The sequence below is a fragment of the Jaculus jaculus genome, chromosome 3 (genome assembly GCF_020740685.1).
Source record: "Jaculus jaculus isolate mJacJac1 chromosome 3, mJacJac1.mat.Y.cur, whole genome shotgun sequence".
In the NCBI taxonomy this organism is placed as follows: domain Eukaryota; kingdom Metazoa; phylum Chordata; class Mammalia; order Rodentia; family Dipodidae; genus Jaculus; species Jaculus jaculus.
In genome coordinates this window covers 182,950,261-182,968,992 of record NC_059104.1, presented here as the reverse complement: position 1 = coordinate 182,968,992, position 18,732 = coordinate 182,950,261, and the positions used below count along the sequence as shown (strand labels likewise).

The 18,732-nt window shown below is 37.5% G+C and overlaps 1 protein-coding gene across 24 annotated transcripts in view; it reads left to right on the top strand.

Moving 5' to 3' along the window:
• Sox6 (SRY-box transcription factor 6) overlaps positions 1-18,732 on the top strand; it is a 610,295-nt gene that overhangs the window by 365,502 nt on the left and 226,061 nt on the right. For all 24 annotated transcript variants that reach the window (XM_045144830.1, XM_045144813.1, XM_045144834.1 and 21 more), the window contains one exon: positions 1,484-1,573. In XM_045144830.1, the coding sequence (XP_045000765.1) occupies positions 1,484-1,573 (90 nt within the window). The remainder of the gene's footprint in view (positions 1-1,483; positions 1,574-18,732) is intronic.

Here is an 18,732-nt window from a genome sequence, read left to right as displayed (position 1 = left end):
GTTTTGAAGCACACAGTGTAACTTGTTTATGCCTAAGAAAATATGAAGAAAGAACAGAAGGACAGAAGGAAAACAAGAAGCCAGGAAAGGGGGAGGAGGGAAGAAGCTGGGGCAGAGGCAGAGCTCTCCCTCAGCAGAGTTTCATTTACAAAAAACTTCAGCGTCCATGGCACCCAACCAGCTGTAAGTGTCCGTCGGCAGCCGCTCCTGACACACTGATCTGGATTCTGTCCATTCTTTGATTGATTGACCATGTCACGCACAGACGTTAATTATTTTCACCAATACTCTCCAACCATGCAATGGTCTCATCGTTTAAGCAGGGATCACTGCTTTTTCCTAAGGTTTATCTAGTGTCTAAAGCCCCTTAGAGCCATCTTGACCTAACTGTCATTCTGAAAAATTCAAGGAGGATTTAGAAGCCGGGGGGGGGGGGGGGGGGGGGGGGAATGAAAGGGAAAATGCTAAAGAGATAGGTACTGATATGAAAGAGAAAATGTGTTTGGAACTGGAGTAATCGTTTTAAATATAATTTTAAAAGAAAGTTATCAGAATTTTGACACTTGGAATGTTAAAGTTTAATGGGAGTATGCTTTGTGCTTAGGATTTAGTATTTAAATCTGCATTCCCATTTGCAAACGTGGCTTGTTTGATAAGATTTGAGGCTTAAAAGGGTACAAGCAAGTATTTGTAAGCAGTAACCCCTGTTACAAATACATCTGAGTACAGAGAAGAAATTTGGTAATTTAAACATTTTAATGTTTAGATTTCTGAAACTTTTATATTTTTTATAAAAATAAATGTATATTCCCTGTGACCCAATGTGTTCTTTAGAAAATACTGTAGCACAAATGATATCTAAACCAGTACTTTGTTTCATAAAATATTCATCACTTTTTGTATAAAGGTTTAAACAATTTTGGTTTCTACAAGATAAAGAACATCTTGACTTTACCTTTTTATTGGTTTGTTTGTTTTTAGCTTTGCAGAAGTTGGCTTTTTTTTTTTTTTTTTTTTTTAGATCTAAGTGTCTAAGTGTCAATAGGTTGATTGGGTTCTTCTCCCTTAAAGATTCATCGTTGTTTCTTGCACAGCACAGTGATTTTACTTGGACTGAAAAAATCATGTCACCTGAATTAAAAGATATATTATCTAAGTTTAAAGCTGTAGGAAAGAGCCCTCTTGTGTCCTGTCACTCTAGTAAATGACAAATGCTCCTTAACGGTTTCTAGAGTGATGCTATTAAGAAGACATTCCTGAGCACTGTTTCCCCTCCTCTCCACGGGGCCATAGTTTGAACTATCTTCTGGAAGAATCAAGGTAGTTGTGGCATTTATAACAGACAGTGTGGTGTGACTGGCTTGCAGAGTCAAAATACAGCCATAGACTCACCATTGTCTGCTTGTAATGGGAGGATGTTCTCATCAGCTGCCTTCTGAGTTTGTAGTATGTATCTGTAACACCAATTTTTGTGTTTTTGTAGATTCTTCCTGCATGGAAAAACTACTTTCAAAAGATTGGAAGGAAAAAATGGAAAGGTTAAACACCAGTGAACTTCTTGGAGAAATTAAAGGTACAATACAAAAATTATCAAATATACCAATGCACAGGTGTTATTTTGCATAATGACATACTTGCTGATCTCTGTCCTATGACACTGAATCCTTCCCTCTAGCACTTGTCAGTGGAAGAGTAGATATATGACACACCCCTGAACTTTTGTTTGTTTTAATGTTTACAAATTGAAATTTCTGCTCTGCTCTGTAATCAGTCCACAACATGTAAACAAATTAATAAAATTCTTTAAGAAAAGAAGAAAGAGGTGATTTATAACATCCTTGAAAAGCTTATTCAATATAGTTTATATATCATGGTTATGAGTGTATTCTGAGGGGTGTTTACCTTGGTTCAAATCTGGCATCTGTCAATCCCTAGATGTGTAGTAGCTTTTTAAAAATATTTTTAATTTTTTTGCTTATTTTTATTTATTTATTTGAGGGCAACAGACAGAGAGAGAAAGAGGCAGATAGAGAGAGAGAGAATGGGCATGGCAGGGCCTCCAGCCACTGCAAACGAATTCAGACGCCTGCGCCCCCTTGTGCATCTGGCTAACATGGGTCCTGGGGAATCAAGCCTTGAACCGGGATCCTTAGGCTTCACAGGCAAGTGCTTAACTGCTAAGCCACCTCTCCAGCCCTATAGCAGCTTTTGCCAAGGCACTGACTTTCTATATTTCATATCCTTATTTCTATGGAAGTAGTGTCTGTAATGGGTGTGAAGCTCTTGTAACTGCTGTACTTGGCCCTGAAGACACCACTCAAGGTGCAGTGGTGGGGGCTCTTCTGTGCTCAGAAGAGTTTAGGCTGATTCATCACAGAGATGTCATAACATTTAGGATTTCATGGTCCATTTCTTTCCTCCCTTCCATCCTTCCCTCCCTCCCTCCCTCCCTCCCTCCTTCCGTCTCTCCCTCTTTCCCTTCCTTCCTTCCTTCTTTCTTTATTCTATCTATCCATCATTTATCATCTACCTACCTACCTACTTACCTACCTATTATCTATTTATCATCATCTGTCTACTGTCAGCTCTGGGACTGAGCTAGGAAAACACAACCAGTGTGCTATATTAGTACAGTAGCTGCCATAGAGCTACATCCACAGCTCACATGTCATTATTGTAAGCATGTTAATAAGTAAATAATTACACTTTATTTCAATATTACAATACCTTGTGAGTGAAAAAGTCACACTTCTTGGCTGACCAGATTGTGTCTTGTGAGTTTATTTTTGGAATTAAAATATTGTTTTTCTGTTTTTGTATCATGAATGAACTTCTTAAGCGCTTATTGATTTTGTCAGGTATCTAATTAATTTCTGCACTCTGATTTGCATTAACCATTAATATCATAGTTATATTAGTTGCATGCATTTATTGAACAACTTGAGATGGTTCTTTCTGTTGGTTGTGGATGATATCTCAGTTGAAATGATGATGTAGTAGTAAATATCTCATGACAATGTTACTTTGGATTGTCTGCAGAAAATTGATAGTACTCAGTTATATTATGTTCATCTCAAATGAAGAGATGAGAAAGTCACCCCTTCCCCTGATGAATGTTTGATAACTCCTTCCATGAACTAATATAGTGTCAGCATCAAGTGGAATGAACATTACTTTGAATTTCACTAGTTCTGCTTTGTACTCATAAAGGCCATTTGCTATTTTGGAGAAAAAAGGAAACTCAACTTATAACTGACGGGTAGAAAGAAAGTCATTAGTGACATATTCTCTCTCCAGCTGCAATAACATGGTGTGTGCCACTCTGCACGTCATTCTGTGTTTTCTTCTTTTTCCAGAGTCACTAGTTTTATAACAGTGAGAACAGAAATGGTTTATTCAAAGGCAGGCTTTTGCCAGCATCAATGATGGGGGTCTTAGCAACATGGAAGTGAAAATTTTATTATTGTATGACTCAAGATCAAATTCTTATACTTCAGAATATATTTTCTCCCATACATTTAAAATTTCCTTATCTTTAATTCTAAGTATGATTTTAAAATCCAAAAAAGCACAAGTTTTAGATACTCAAAATGCATAAATCTCAAAAATGAAACACATGCAAAGTTAAGCTTTTAAAATTTGTAGGTTCCCCCAATTTGCTAATGTACATGAACTCTTATTTGTGTGCTATTCTGAACTGCATGCACATAAAAGATCATATCCTTACTGAATTCCCCATCTTGACTTATTCTAAATTTTATCTTTTGTTACACTTTAATATTTTGTTATCATAAACATTACACAGAAAACATACCTATAATATAGTACTTCAGGCATTAGAAAAAAAACTTAGCTACAATAGAATTCAAGTAGTTTGATTTAGCCACTGCTAAATTCTACCTAAGTTTTATGTTTTTATTCCACATGAGATCAGCCCACTTGTCTACCAAAAGTTGTTATCAATTTGTTTTGAGATTTTAAGGAATATCTATATCTATATACAAATACATATATACACACATAACTTGAGGAAAATATATATACATATATATATTTGAAGAATACATATATACATTATTATTAGCTATCAGTATTTAATTGTTTATGTCAGCATCTCATATTTTCCTCTGATTCCAAACATTATACATATTTACTCACAGGAAATGAAGAAAACACAAATAAAATAAAATTGTTTCTTTAATTTTTCCTATTTCTTATTGCATCTTCTTTCAGTTCTAACTTACTAATTATATATATTATATATAATATATATATTAAATTAGTAAGTTTAATTATATATAAATAAAATTATATATATACATTATATATATATATATATAAATTTTTTCTTATACTATCCGTTTTATTTCTTTACTATTCTTTTGTAATGTGTTTCTCCTGGTGAATGGTATAGTGTGGATTTCCACATGGTTGGTAATCTTCTAATGTTTTTATTGGCCAAAGCATGGCATAAGGTGAGACTTTCTTAGTTTCATGGAGCCTTTTATTCATCATTTACATTGCTCATATTTCCCTTTAAATAACTGCCTCACTCTTGTTGGCCTGCAGGAACTCTGACTGTATCTGAACGGCATTCCGGGTTACTTGCAGCTTGTATGGCGTTGCGCCATGTGCTCTGGTATATAGAGCTGTTGGTCTTTCTTCCCCTTTCGATGCTTTCCCCCTTTGGCAGTTTATTTAGGCAGGCTGCTCCTGCTCTGAGATTAGATAATATTCTGGCATGTTTCCATCCAATTAGTTGGCTTCATGTTAAAATATTTAACCCTTTCATTCCTCCTGAATATATTTGGATGCACAATGTCAACTAGAGGTCCTACTTAGTTTCGTTTCTCAGGCAGCTGACCAGATATTACGGGACCAACCATGAACTCTCCAATCCCCTCTGATGTCTTACTATACTCTGATCACATAACTGGGATGAATTTTCAGTTTGCTTACATTCCATTGATACTTTTATTAGTACTTGCTGTATTAATCACTGTAATTTTTAGTATATTTAAAATGCTATAGATTCTTTTTTTTTTGTTAATTTAAATCCAAAGATGATTTTTTTTGGTGTGTATGTGTTTGTTTATGTGGGATATTTTATCAGTTTGTTAGTAAAAACCCTCAAATGATCTTTTCTTAATTTTAATAATGGGTTAGAGTCAATTTCTTTTTTTAAGCTGTATTTAATTTACTTATTTTTGTGTGGAGACAGAGGGTGCACCAATGCCATGTATGTGCCACTTTGATTCTGACTTTATATGCATACTGAGAAAGTAAACCCAGGCTAACAGGCTTTGCAGACAAGTGTCTTTAATTGATTAGCTATCTCCCTAGCTCCAAAATTGACACTTTTTGATGTATAGTATGGTATGTGATATGTGTGTGGCATTTGCATGTGTGTGCAGATGGTCATACCCTGTGAGTGTGCTTGTGGCAACCAGAGGAGTACATCAGGTATCCTCCCTTTTCACAATTATGCCTTATCTCCTTAAGACAGAGGCTCTCTCTGAATCTTTAGGACCCTGACTTTTGGTTACATGGCTGACCTGGGAATCCCAGAAATCCCCTTTTCTCTGCCCCCTCCTTAACACTGGGGTCACACACATGTGAGGTCATGATTAGCGTTTTATGTGGGTGCTAGGGATTGAATCCAGGTCCTCATGCTTCTGTAGCAAGCACTTTTACTCAGTGAGCCATCTTTCTACTCCTCACAAAATAATTTTTAAAGATACTCATATGAAACTATAAGGTGAGATGAAATCTTTATAAAATTGATTTTTTCTTCTCAAAACTATTTAATTTCCTAGGTGTTGTTCAATACTGTTTTGTTTTTAGGATTCTGTACATTTCATTTTGTGTTTTCCCATATTTTAGTTATATGTCATTTTCTTATCTTTCTGTTAACTATAATTAGTGATTCTAGTGATTTTGCTTATTTGCTTTACTAGTTTATAGCTTCCTTCTTTATGGAGCAGACTATTCTATAATATATATGTATTATGGAATATATGTATATATAATAGTTTATTTAAAACATAAATTTAATCAGAACGGTAATTTTGGTTATGGATATATTTTTAGAAATATCTTTATGTATCCCATGAGTTTGTGCCTTAAGAATTCTCATTAGTTTTGAATATTCAACAGTGACATTATTTTCCAAATGATCTATGTTTGCATATTATCCATAAGCTTGTGTTTTCTTTTAAAGTTTTAAAGTTTTACACTGTAACAAAGTTGGTGAGAGGTTAGAACACTGTATCGGTTAGTGCCCATGGAACACTCTAGAGGCAGGTAGCATAGGGAAAGTCAAGTATAAGCCACAGATGGATAAAAGCAGTACTGGGTCTTCAGTCCAGGAATCTTGATCTTCCTACATAATGAAGGAAAACAAAAGCATGATTTCCTGTAAGGATTTTACTTATAAAAATGCTTTACATAAAATTGTCTGAGTAACTTACAGCAATGTTGCTGAGATCCCTTGTGAGGAGGTGAGTACTACTGAAGTTTGACAAACTGACTCAGGGTTGTCAGTCTGTCTTGCATAATGGTTATTTTTTAATTGTCATTACATATGTTCATTGTACATGGCATTAAGTTACATAATGACATTTTATACAGGTAAATATTTTATGTTGACCACATTTCCTTCTTATACCCTTATTCCTCCTTTTTTAAATCCCCCCTTAATAAGTTCTCTTATACAATTTTGTTTTTCTTTCATGTCATATGTAGACACTTGATTTTATGTATCTATGAACATATTTGACACTACACATGAGAGAAAACATGTAATATTTGTCTTTCAGAAATTAAATTAAATTGCCTTAATTTGTTTAATATAATTGCTTTCAGTTATATCTATTTTCCTGAAATGACATAACTTTATTCCTTATGGTTAAAAAAATTCCATTGTGTATATGCATTGCATTTTCTTTATCTGGTTCCTCTCTTGTTGAATACCTAGGTTGGTTCCATAACTGATAATGTGAATAGAGCTGCAGTAAGCACTGGTCTCTTGATTTGGAGTCCTCTGGCAAATGCCTTGAGTGCTATAGCTGGCTCATGTAATATATCTATTCTGAGGTTTTTGAGTAACATCCATGCTAATTTCCATAGGGGATGGAGTTTACATGTCTACCAGCAGTACATAAGTGTCTCCTTTCTTTAAATACTACCTAATGTTCTATTTTATATAATTAAGGTGAATAGAAATATGCTTTAGTTTACACATACATACTGAAATGGTTACTACACTTAAGCAATGAATTTATAGATTCCCCCTACAGAGTTACAATTTACTGTGTGTGATAAGAACACTTAAAATATCTCTTAGCAAATTGCTAGTATGCAATACAATATTATTTCACTGTTGACTATAGTTTTCATGTTGTGTATGAGGTCCTAGACTTTTTCACTCTGAAACTCTTTGGCCTGACATTTTCCTCTCCTGCTTGCCCCTGGTAATTACCATCCTTTATATACCTGAAGACAAAAATCCCCCTCCAGGGGTTGGAAAGATGGCTTAGCGGTTAAGTGCTTGCCTGTGAGGTCTAAGGATCCTGGTTCAAGGCTCAATTCCCCAGGACCCATGTTAGCCAGATGCACAAGGGGGTGCACGCATCTGGAATTCATCTGCAGTGGCTGGAAGCCCTGGCGCACCCCTTCTTTCTCTCTCTCTGCCTCTTTCTCTGTCTGTTGCTCTCAAATAAATAAATAAAAATAAACAAAAAAAATCCCTCTCATCCCCAACCATCATGTGTTTTCACAGGCAGCCTCCTTTCTAGTAGCAGGATTATTTGAGGATAGAATGTTATAGTTGGGATCAATTTAATAGTGACAATCTTTTGGCTGGTTTCTAACCAAGTTAACACTAAGAATTGTAAAGTAGCTTTATTATTGGAATCTTAAATGAAATATAGAATAAAATACTTGGGCTTTCACTTAGGTCTGAAGTACTGTGTCCAGTAAGGCTACTGTATTTTCAAGGGATCTGTTGTCAGCTTAGAATTTATAAAAATGACTGGAATGGTAAAGGGTACAGAGTATTGAAGACACATTCTGGAAGCAGTGGCTTGGTTTGAGGTTTTGTGGATAGAGGAGCAGGGAGCATTGTGGGTAGAGAAGTAGCCAGGGGACTTGTCTTAAACAACAAAGCAACCCCAGAAGAACTCATGGCATTTTGTATTGATAAGGTTGATGGCTTTTTCTATCAATAAGGTGTCTCAAATATAATGCTTTTCAAATAAGGCTTGTTGATGAGTGGATGGACTACAGTAGTGAACTCTGGATGGTTTGAAGGAAGATGCTGCAGGCTTCGCTCTGGGATACAGTTAGCTGCTGAGCTCTTAGGCGGCTTTCTAGATCAATACTCAAGCTTCTAATATTATTTTATTATTTTTATTATTATTAAATTATTAATTAAAAACTAACTTTAAAAATATCAATTTTCAGCCAGTAAGTAACATTATAATAAATCTTCTGGGGTTTTTCTTGTTTGCAAAATAAAGGTATAAAAGCAGCCATTCGCCTTGGTTGTTATGTAGCTCATGCTGTTTCCAAGCACTTGAGAGGCTGAGGAAGGAGAACTGCCATGAGTTTGATGCCAGCCTGGGAATAATGGGAGACACTGTCTCAAAACAAAACCAAAGAAAAACTATAGCTCTTTACTTGATTCCTACAATAGCCTAATCCATAAAAATTGCTATGTTGATTTTTCAAATGAGGAAAATGAAACTGAGAAAAAGTAGCTTACTCAGAGTTACTCCGAAGGCCATGAATATAGGGTCTGATGTTGACCTTGAAACGCTCTGGCTGATACAGTAAGAAGTAGTTCCCAAATTCTCTGAAGCCTTAGCATTTTCCGTAGGAGCCAAGGAGGTGTAGTCTGGAGCCCCTCCTTCTTTCCTGTGTACCCTCTTGTTTAGAAATGAGTCTGGTTGGCACAGCAGGATACAGGCAGCACAGCTGCTCTTTGCGTGGCACTAACCTCCATCTCATGCCCGCATGAGGGAGATAAAGGGCGGGGAGGTGTGGCAGGAGAGGCAGTGTACAACACAAGTGTTGGTAGGGTTTGTAACTCGGCTGTGTAGATGTTGGCTTATTTGAATTGTACCAAATGTGAGCAGTATGAGATATTTCTGGATGCAATGGTGACATATTGAGTCACATCTGGAACATAAGGATTCATCCCCTGTGGCTTATGGGAGCGTCTTAGTGGGCCTTGATGCCAGAGCTGGCAGCTCCTCCCTGATGTGAAGGAGCTGCCCTGGACAGTGTGCCAACGTGGCATTGATGCTAACTGATTAAGGTAGCATAAGCCATCCCTGGATTTGTCAAACATACGGGCATACAACAAACATGCAGACACAGAAAGATAGTATGATATGACCCAGGTCAATACAATAGTGCTTTCTTTCCGTGGTCATTTTTGGTTAAATGTCTCATTATATACATTTAGAGATCAAGTTAGACATGTTCTTGGTATAGTGTCCTGCAGCCTAGAAAAATTATGATTTTTTTTCTGATTGGAAAAAGTGGCTGAACAAACACTTTCAAATGTAATGAGTCCAGTTATTGTAAAGCCACTGCTGAAGCCAAGTTGCGTATGGTATTCAACTAACACAGCCAGGGGCTTGGTGTGAGGCCCAGTGCTGTGCTCACGGGGAGCACCAGAAGCGCTGCTCCTGTCACCTTGCTTGCATAGTTACCTGAAAAATGAACATCAGAAACTGTCGTATGTCAGCTCATGAAGGCCATGATTGTTCTCAGCGCAAATACTGGATAAGAAATAAACTTAAGTTGGGTGTGGTGGCTTTACTTGTAATGTCAGCACTTATGAGGCTAAGGCAGGAGGATTATGAGTTTGAGGCCAGCTTATACTATTTAGTGAGCCTGGGGGACTTAGTGAGACCCTGCCTCTCTCTGAAAACCAAGAGACAACAGATAAACAAATGAAATGCAGCAACAACAAAAGTAAATTCATTATACCACCAGGTGCCACCAAGGGCCTGGCTTCACTTTTCCTCGCAGGTTACTGTCTGAAATGCCAGCTCTCTCCAAGTTTGCTCGTTTTTTATGTAAGGACCCAGCCCATACCTAGGCACTCTGATTGCTGGTCCCATACTTGCCTTTCCTGCAGAAGTCTGTTTTAGGACTGAGCATGTAGAGCGACTCCGACTTTCTGTTGTCACCAGTCACCAGAGGCGTGGGGGAGGCTAATAGGAGCTGACTGTTGGCTACATATTCATTCATAAATGAGTTTTCTTGACTTCCAACTTACAAATTTACAGCTAGTTTTTTGTTTTTTTTTTTTCATCTGGGGGAGATTGGAAATGCCTAGGGGCAAATCCGATGCCACTTTTTAACTCTAATAAAATTAGTAATGCTCTTCTGCCTGGTGACTTTTTGCTATCTCATAGTGTACCAATGCCTAGATTGCATATGTCTTGAAACTTGTAAACTGTTCTTTTGAAAGCATTGCTCCCTGCTCGTGAAAGAGATGGCAGAGATGGTCATTTCCCACCTTCCTGCTAGCGACAATGCCACTGGTTTCTGTGCATTTCTGTGAAATCACAGAACTTCAGACTCATATCTACAATCACAGACTCAAAAATTAGCACTGGAGGTACTTTCTTAAATTTCTTTTTGTTCATTTTTATTTATTTATTTGAGAGTGACAGACACAGAGAGAAAGGCAGGTAGACAGATAGAGAGAGAGTGGGCATGCTAGGGCCTCCAGCCACTGCGAACGAACTCCAGACGCGTGCACCCCCTTGTGCATCTGGTTAACGTGGGTCCTGGGGAACCGAGCCTCGAACTGGGGTCCTTAGGCTTCACAGGCAAGAGCTTAACTGCTAAGCCATATCTCCAGCCCACTGGAGGTCCTTTCGATAGCATGCAATCTAAATTCTTTTTTTCCCATTTAAGAGCTCCATCACTCAGTAAGATATTGTTCTAACTCACACAGTAAATTTCTAAGATAGAATCGCATATTCTCTCCACCCCAATAATATGTTTAGCCATTTTGTAATAGTCTTTGGTCATCTTGTAGCCAATAGTGAGTAATTATTGCAGAACCTGTAGACCCTTTTTGCCAACAACAAATGCACAAAGCAGCTAGTTTTACAAACACATATGCATTATGTGCAGCAACTCTGGAGCTCTTAATTATACCACTTTGCATGAATAGAGACTTTTCAGAGCTTTCTTTTGTACTCTGTTACAAACATCTTTTCCTTATTTGAAGTCTGTGTGATATACATACAAGCAATTAAAGCCTCTCCCCCATGTGAGGCTAGAGACAGAAGGTCTCCTTAATTAAAATTCAAACAAAAGCTACTGGCGAAAATTCCAACTGTATGATTAAGGTCTAAAATATTATGATACATTTGCATCATTGTTAACTGTCGGGATTAAAAGAAATCGATATGTTAGGGAAAAGATCAGTTGAGACTAATTAGTGAAATCAATGTTTACATACAGGAAAATACTAAAGTTTAATAACAGGTTCTGGGTATAAATGTAACACTGGCTGAAGCTGTTCCTTGTTATTACATTGACCACATAATCATGTTTTAAATTCATTGAATAAGAATCTGAAACTTCTTTTTGTAGCTAATTATTATAATTAAAACACAAAACTTTAAAATCATATCTAGTTTCAGAAGTTTCAATTATAAAATATTCTTATATGTAAAAATAATCAACAATTATAAAATTTTCCTGTTACTCCATTTTTAAGAAACCAATTTCAGCAAGGACTGCATACTAGAATGAGAAAAGAGGCAAAATTAGCTTGATGTAAAAAGACCAAAGTATTCTTGCACAATTATGATTACATTAAATATGTATTAGTCCACTAGTAACATGTTAAAATAAAAAAGAATATGTTTTGGTATAGCATGCAAACAACATTTGATGTTTCTCTTCCTGATTGCTAGGATGAAAATAAACACCATAACCAGCACAGGGAAGAACACTTTTACTAATTGCAGTCTAGATTTTAAGTAAAATGAAGGTCATTAGCAATTTCCTGGTAGCCGTTCAGGTTGCTTACCAGGAAATGGTAGCTAGCAGGATATCTATGATCCTCCTGTGTGGAATTAGTGAAGATGGAGCTCTAATGATGTGCACTCTATGGGGTGGATGGGGAGCCTTTCTCTATGAGAGTAGGCAGTATTCTTCAAACAGAAACATTGAAATATCAGTATTATGACATATCCAGAAGTGAAAGTAACCATTGACATTCATACATCCGTGTAACCTAATGCACAGCTACTGTATAACTCTGAGGAAGCGGAGGAGGCAGTGGCATCACAACTGGGAGAACCATGGGAGATGTGTGCTTGGACAACTTGAAAGTAATTTTTTCTGGGACTTGAAAGGATGATTTCACAAAATTGTTGAGTGACAAACTATGTCTTATTTTCTTATCTACATAAAAATAAAAAAAACATTTGAGTATTAAAATGCTTCCTAGCCCATTTCTTAGCCCATTGTGGTAGGAGAAAGGGGGTCACCATCTTAAAGACATTTAGCCTAACTTTATATTCCTGAAATGATTGGCTCAGTTAGTATTAGAATTTCTGGAACATTTAAGAGTGACAGAGAGATGCAGAGGCAAGTACATGAATTCATTAACTTACATAACAGTTTCTGCATGCATTAATTTATAAAATGGTTTCGTGGGGGGGGGGGACAAGAGTATTTGATAATTGCCTTTTGTACCACAAATTATGTCACAGGAAATCAAGAGAAAGTCCTATATCATCACACACATTTCTCATGATCACAGTATAACCTATGTTGCTAATGTTTGTTCAATCAGAAATGATAATTTAAGCATTTTCTGATTAGTTAGACCTGGAGAACAAATACCAGCTTAGACTTACTTCCATCTTATTGTAATAGGTAACTTAGCTATTGCATATCTCCTAAGCCCTTTTAGTATTGTTCAGTCATCTTATTTACATAAAATCAAATTGTCTTACCATACAGTTTTGGTTTTGGCCTTTTGGATAGTGGTAGAAGAAATTTTGTTAAAGTGGGGTATTTACCCATACTGCTAATATAACTTTCTTCTTTGTTTATTGCGAATGTGTCTTATGTTGTACCCCAGGCAGGTCTGGAACTCACTATGTAGGACAGGCTGAGCTCAGATTTATGTTAGTCTTACTGTGTCCTGGGATTACAGGTATGAACTATACACCCAACTTGGTATACTATTTTTTACATTGTAACAATGATAGATGAGACTTTACTTTTAAAAGTTTTTAGTAACTGCAAAATAGGAGGAAAGATATTTAAAATGTACTTTATTCATTTGCTTTCTCACTGTAGCCTTTTTCATATAGATATGGCTTTGACATATATATTTGTAATAGTACTTGCTTCCTGTTGATTCTTGGGGACAGGCTATCTTGTGTAATGTATGGCCCCAGGAATGCTCTGTCCCTGGCACTGTAGGTACACGGGTGTGCCCAGGGTATTTCCTCAGTTTAGTGTTAGCTTTTGACCAAATTCTCAGGGGTAGTAGTTGTGTCATGTAAAGAACTGGCACATAGTACTAGACCTCCCACACTGTTAGTATTTAGGTCATTTGTCTGAATTAAAAACAAAATGTCAGGCAAACCACTTAATAAACTGTGTGTGTTTTCATCTAAATGGTGTTCCTATGAATAAGGACCTTGAAATAAGCATAAATTGTACATTATTCTCAACATTTTAAAATTTGTTGCTACTGTTGGTAATTACCAGAGTGCATATTTAATGCACTGAGGAAATTTGATGCAATTATTCCGTTTATTTGTGATTCCCCTTCAATCCAAATGTCTGCATTAAACTATTGAAAAAGAAAACTACAGAGAATTTAGGTCATTTTCTGAACCCTGGTAGTAACCTTCTATTGGACCAACCAGGATAAAATTAGCATGGGTCTGACATTGTAAAGGATCAGCTTGCAAAGTTTAGGTAATTTAAAATGAAATTACCCTTCAATTACAACCTTAAGAGGATGGCCTGCCGCAGCAGTGCTGCCTTTGGGATGTCAACAGGGACGGCTATAACTGAGCTCACAATTTAGCTAGTTTAACTTCAGACAAATTATTTTTCTTCAAGCCTCTTTTCAGCACTTAGGAGTTGATTACTCCTGGAAATGGATGGAATACACACACATTGGTAGCTCTTAGAAAGTGTGCCCAACATGACAGAAACCACCGAGGAAAGGGCCAAGACTGCCTGTATCCATGATTGCCCAGCATTTCTTAAAGCTCAGAGAATTTGGGTACTGAAAAATAACTCTAATGCTGAAAGTGTCTGAAAATAAGGATAGTGCAAGAGGGGCAGAGCTCTGTCACTCTACTTTGTATTTTCTCCTTTGATCATAAAACAGTAAGAAAAGTACACATTTCAGAGAAATGGCTCAGTATCATTAGGCAGCTTGGTTGGGGGTAGAGGGTGGAAGAAGCACCTAGGGTTCAGGTGGGAAAGAACATGTGCTTGTGGGCTTTGTCTGGAATGTGCATCCACTGTTGGTCTCTCTTCAACCATCCACATACATGTGCCCATAATCTTCTTAAGTATCTCTATAACAGAGGTCAGATCTAAAATGACACCCATTCCATGCCTTTCAAAATACATTTCTTCATATAAATAAAACAATAAAAACAAGAGGTTTGTATGCTTAGATTTGAAGCAAAAAGTTGCACCCCCTATAACACTTGGCCTCCATCACAACAGGTGCACAATTATTTTAAAATATTGTTTGTCAGCCTTCAAAATTAGCCAGGGCAAAATGTAAGTTGTCTGATTAATTAATCAGAGCTGATACTTAAAATACATTTGAATTCCACAGGAATTTTGAAATGCTAAGTCCCAGCCTCTTACCCTGATGTGCAGAGGGAATGGTCTTGTAGGAGGTAATGCTTGTATTGTCGCTGGTTTGAAATATTTCATGTAATCCAGTTGTCATTAGATATACATATTAGATAATTACTTTTGATCTAACATGTTTAACTGCCAATGAAATAGTGCTATGTATCATATTAAAGCAGTAAAAAAGTGACTACTCCACATTTGATTAAAATGCCTACCACTGTAGAAACTTAAAATCCAGTGGATGCTTACTTAATTTGTGGGAGGTAAAAATAATAATGTATATATATTTCAGTTCATAAAATTTGTAGGTCATAGATAAACCAAAGTTGCTCATTTTCTTGATGAATAGTCCAAATGGTTGCAAGCAAACTAAAACCCAAACCATATCCCCTTCCTACTGAACTCAACAGGAAGCTTATCTGGGAGCGCCTTTGCCCTGGTTTAAAAGTGCTACAACAGTGCAGCTGTTAGAAACCAATTATGGGTAGGTAACTGTTTGTTTTCATATCTAAATCTGTTTGTCAATCAGGGGAAAGCAGTGAGTCAGGAGAAGGGATCTTGGTACAAACCGCAGAGCAGCAGAGTGCTTGGAAGGGATCCAAGCCACAGGAGCCAGCACAGGAGTGTGGGTGGAGCGGACCCACGCACGTGCACATGGCTCCTGGCTTTTACCATAGTTTGCAAATCAAGTCAAAAATTGAGATTATTAGGAAAGAATCTGATTTTCTGTTGGGGTAGACTCATTTTAACACGTGGTCCAAATGATGTGGTAACTGTAAGAGAGTGATTATAAAAGAAATCTGCAGATCTTCACAAATAAAAGTTGTAATGTTGGTTATAAGCATTCTTTTTTACATGAAGATTTGAATTTATGTTTTAGTTTGGAGGTATAGTGGGATACATCTTTGAGCACCTGTGAGCATATAGGGTTTTCCTACTTTGAATTTAGAACTTCCAGCTCATGGGCTGCAATGAAGTCTTGTTTTCTCTGGACTCAGGAACACACTTTTTACTCCAGTCATTAAAGTCAGTGAAACTTCCTCTCCTGATCTAATGTGCAGCTCTTGTGCTCAGAGTGCAAGACAGCCAGAGACAGTCAGGGGCACAACGTGCTTTACACAGGTCTATGTGGCTAGACGTGTTTCCATCTCAATGTGGGGAACCTCAGTGAGAGCTGAGGTTTAAATTGGTGACATCAAGAGAGCATAAATAGAAGTTTATTATGAATGCTAAAGAAATAAAATGGGCATAGCCATGCTGTGGTTTTGCTAAAACACAGACTCTCAGATCCGTTGAGAGTCTTGGATGTCTTTGTAACCAACCACTGAAAGAAGCCCTTTTATTTCCCCAGCCATCATTGATGCCAATAGGCATTAGCCTTGAAGCATGGTAGCTGTTCTCTAAACCTCACTGGGGACTGTGTGTTTCTCAGGCATGGATATCAGAGTTTAGGGTTGCTCTCCCAGGTGGATGTTAAAAAGCATTTCACTGAAACACTTGTCTGTTGTCCTAGGTAAGTCTTTGTGCACATTCACTTTTAGTGTTAAGGAAGAAGTTTGCGTGGCGGGGGGTGGGGGTCACTACTACCTGATATGACATTCTCTACCTGGGCCATATTTTAAGTATTTATCTACAAAGTTTTATCTGAGATGACATGACAATTAATGCTGACAAAACAAATGTAAAAGAAGTGATTAATAGGTTTAAAGGAAATACTGAGGAAAATTATGATTTTTTTGGTCTAAAATGGAGAATTTACTTACAATAGCAGGAAGGACTTCATTATGACATTTCCTACATGCAGACAGTGTGATTTTACTACATTCATCCGTCAATACGCTCTTCTGCTCCCCTCTCACTCTTGCTGTGCTAATCAAAGTGGGAGGGTGAAGCCATGAGCTGCATTAGGGCTGCCCATAGGATCCTGAGTGATGGATTACTTCTAGGAGCTTGGACTCCTCACCAATGTCTACACCACGGAAGAAACTGCTCTCTTTCTAGCAGATAACGCTGTGCTCACAGCTGTGAAATGTACTTGTTTTGAGAACTTTGGGATTCTTTCCACATTTTCCATATCTATAATTTTTCATTTCAAATTCTGCCAGTGTGTATCTTCTCTTTTCTGTTAATTCAAACACTTCAGGTTTGGGGGGTCCTTATCTTTTAGTGCATTCCAAGTTTTCTCAACTGCACTTAAGGATTACTTCACACAATTCTGGCTTTCTAGAATGATCTGATCTGCAGTTCAGCAGTGAGCCACCTCAGGCTGTTAGGTAGTTGACAGGACCGTGGCCCTGCCTCAAGAGCAATTATAGAAGAGGAGTGCTTGAAACCTGGGTGCCCACCAGCCTCTGGGCTTCTACACTCCCTCCCTGCACAGTGACACAGGGAGTTCCAGGTTGATTGCAAAATCTTATGAACCATGAATACAATCTTAATAATCAGTTGTACTGTGGTTAATTATTAAGATAAAGCTATGAAAATAGTTAAAGAAGATTGTCATCTCTGTGTCACAATGACCCTTTATGGTTCTGCCCTTGTCTCACAGAAAAATCTGTTCATTATTTGATTTTTCCATGTCTTTCTATTTGTAATTTAACTTTCTGATATCCTTCAAATACAGAATTCAGTTTTGTTCATCCTAACAGTGAAATAGAGGATGCGTAGGAAATGACAAGGTCTTTGAACTTGAGGCTTTACAGAGAACAGTAGTTTTTGAAGATCATGTGATCTAATTATATTAAACAGGTTCAATTTAAAGTGATTCTGCTTTTCAAGGATGGGCAAAGAGAAAGTAGAACCAGGTCTGAATTTAGAAGTATAACTTGGGCACCTAACCTTCAGTCTGGCGAAAGACTTAGCGTGGATGTGAAACCTGTACCCCTGCATGGGAGCAGAGGCTGGGCTGTCAGCACGAGCGCAGAGGAGCAGGGCCAGCAGCTACTTACTGTAGCCAAGTTGCCTTGCAGGAGCAAGCTGCCGTGTTCATAACCACAGGTTAGGAGAATGTGGAATGTAAGGGCAGCAGGCACTCAACAGCCCATTGGCTAGATAATAGGGCAGTGGACAGGATGCCAGGGTGGCGCGTGCATGGTGATCAAGACCTACAGAGAGAACTCAGCCAGTCACCACACACAGTGTTTGAGAAGTGATCTTCCAACCCCAGGGGGAGAGTGCCAGTTCTGATCATGTATCTAGTATGATTAGGCGTCAATTCGTATACCTAGATAAAGACAACGATTTCTGTGCTGCCCGGCACTCCTAGCTGAAGCTACTACCATATACAGCTGCTTAATCAAAATTCACGTTCTCAGTCTCAACACACTGAAAGCACTTACCATATCTGATTACTGGTTACCATATTGACCAGTTAAAGATACAGAAGATTTCCATTACCGTGTAAATCTGTGCTGAACAGTGTAGTTCTGTAATATAAAAGTAAGTAGAGACAGAATTTTGTGAAATTCTAATACTATCAAAACGTAGAAGCTGTATGTTTCTGCAGCAAGATATCTCTATGACAGTATGCTTTAAAGATGCCAAGGAATGTCATGCCAAACTCAGTGAGGCTTCTGACAACAGAATTTTGGTGGTTCCATTACATGAGTTAGCTTTGAAATTGGTGTTCATATTTTTTTTTTACTGTTTTCATATTGTTGCAATAAATACTGATTTTTTTCAGCAAAGAAAAATGTATTCAAATCCTATTTCAATGGGTCACAACTTACATGCAGAGCTGTTATTATTACTGAAACCTGTTCTCACTTGCATACTGTTTGTCCGTGAAGCATATTGGCTTTGTGACTTGAAGTTTTCTCATCTCCAGGGACGGCTGGTGGGAAGCTG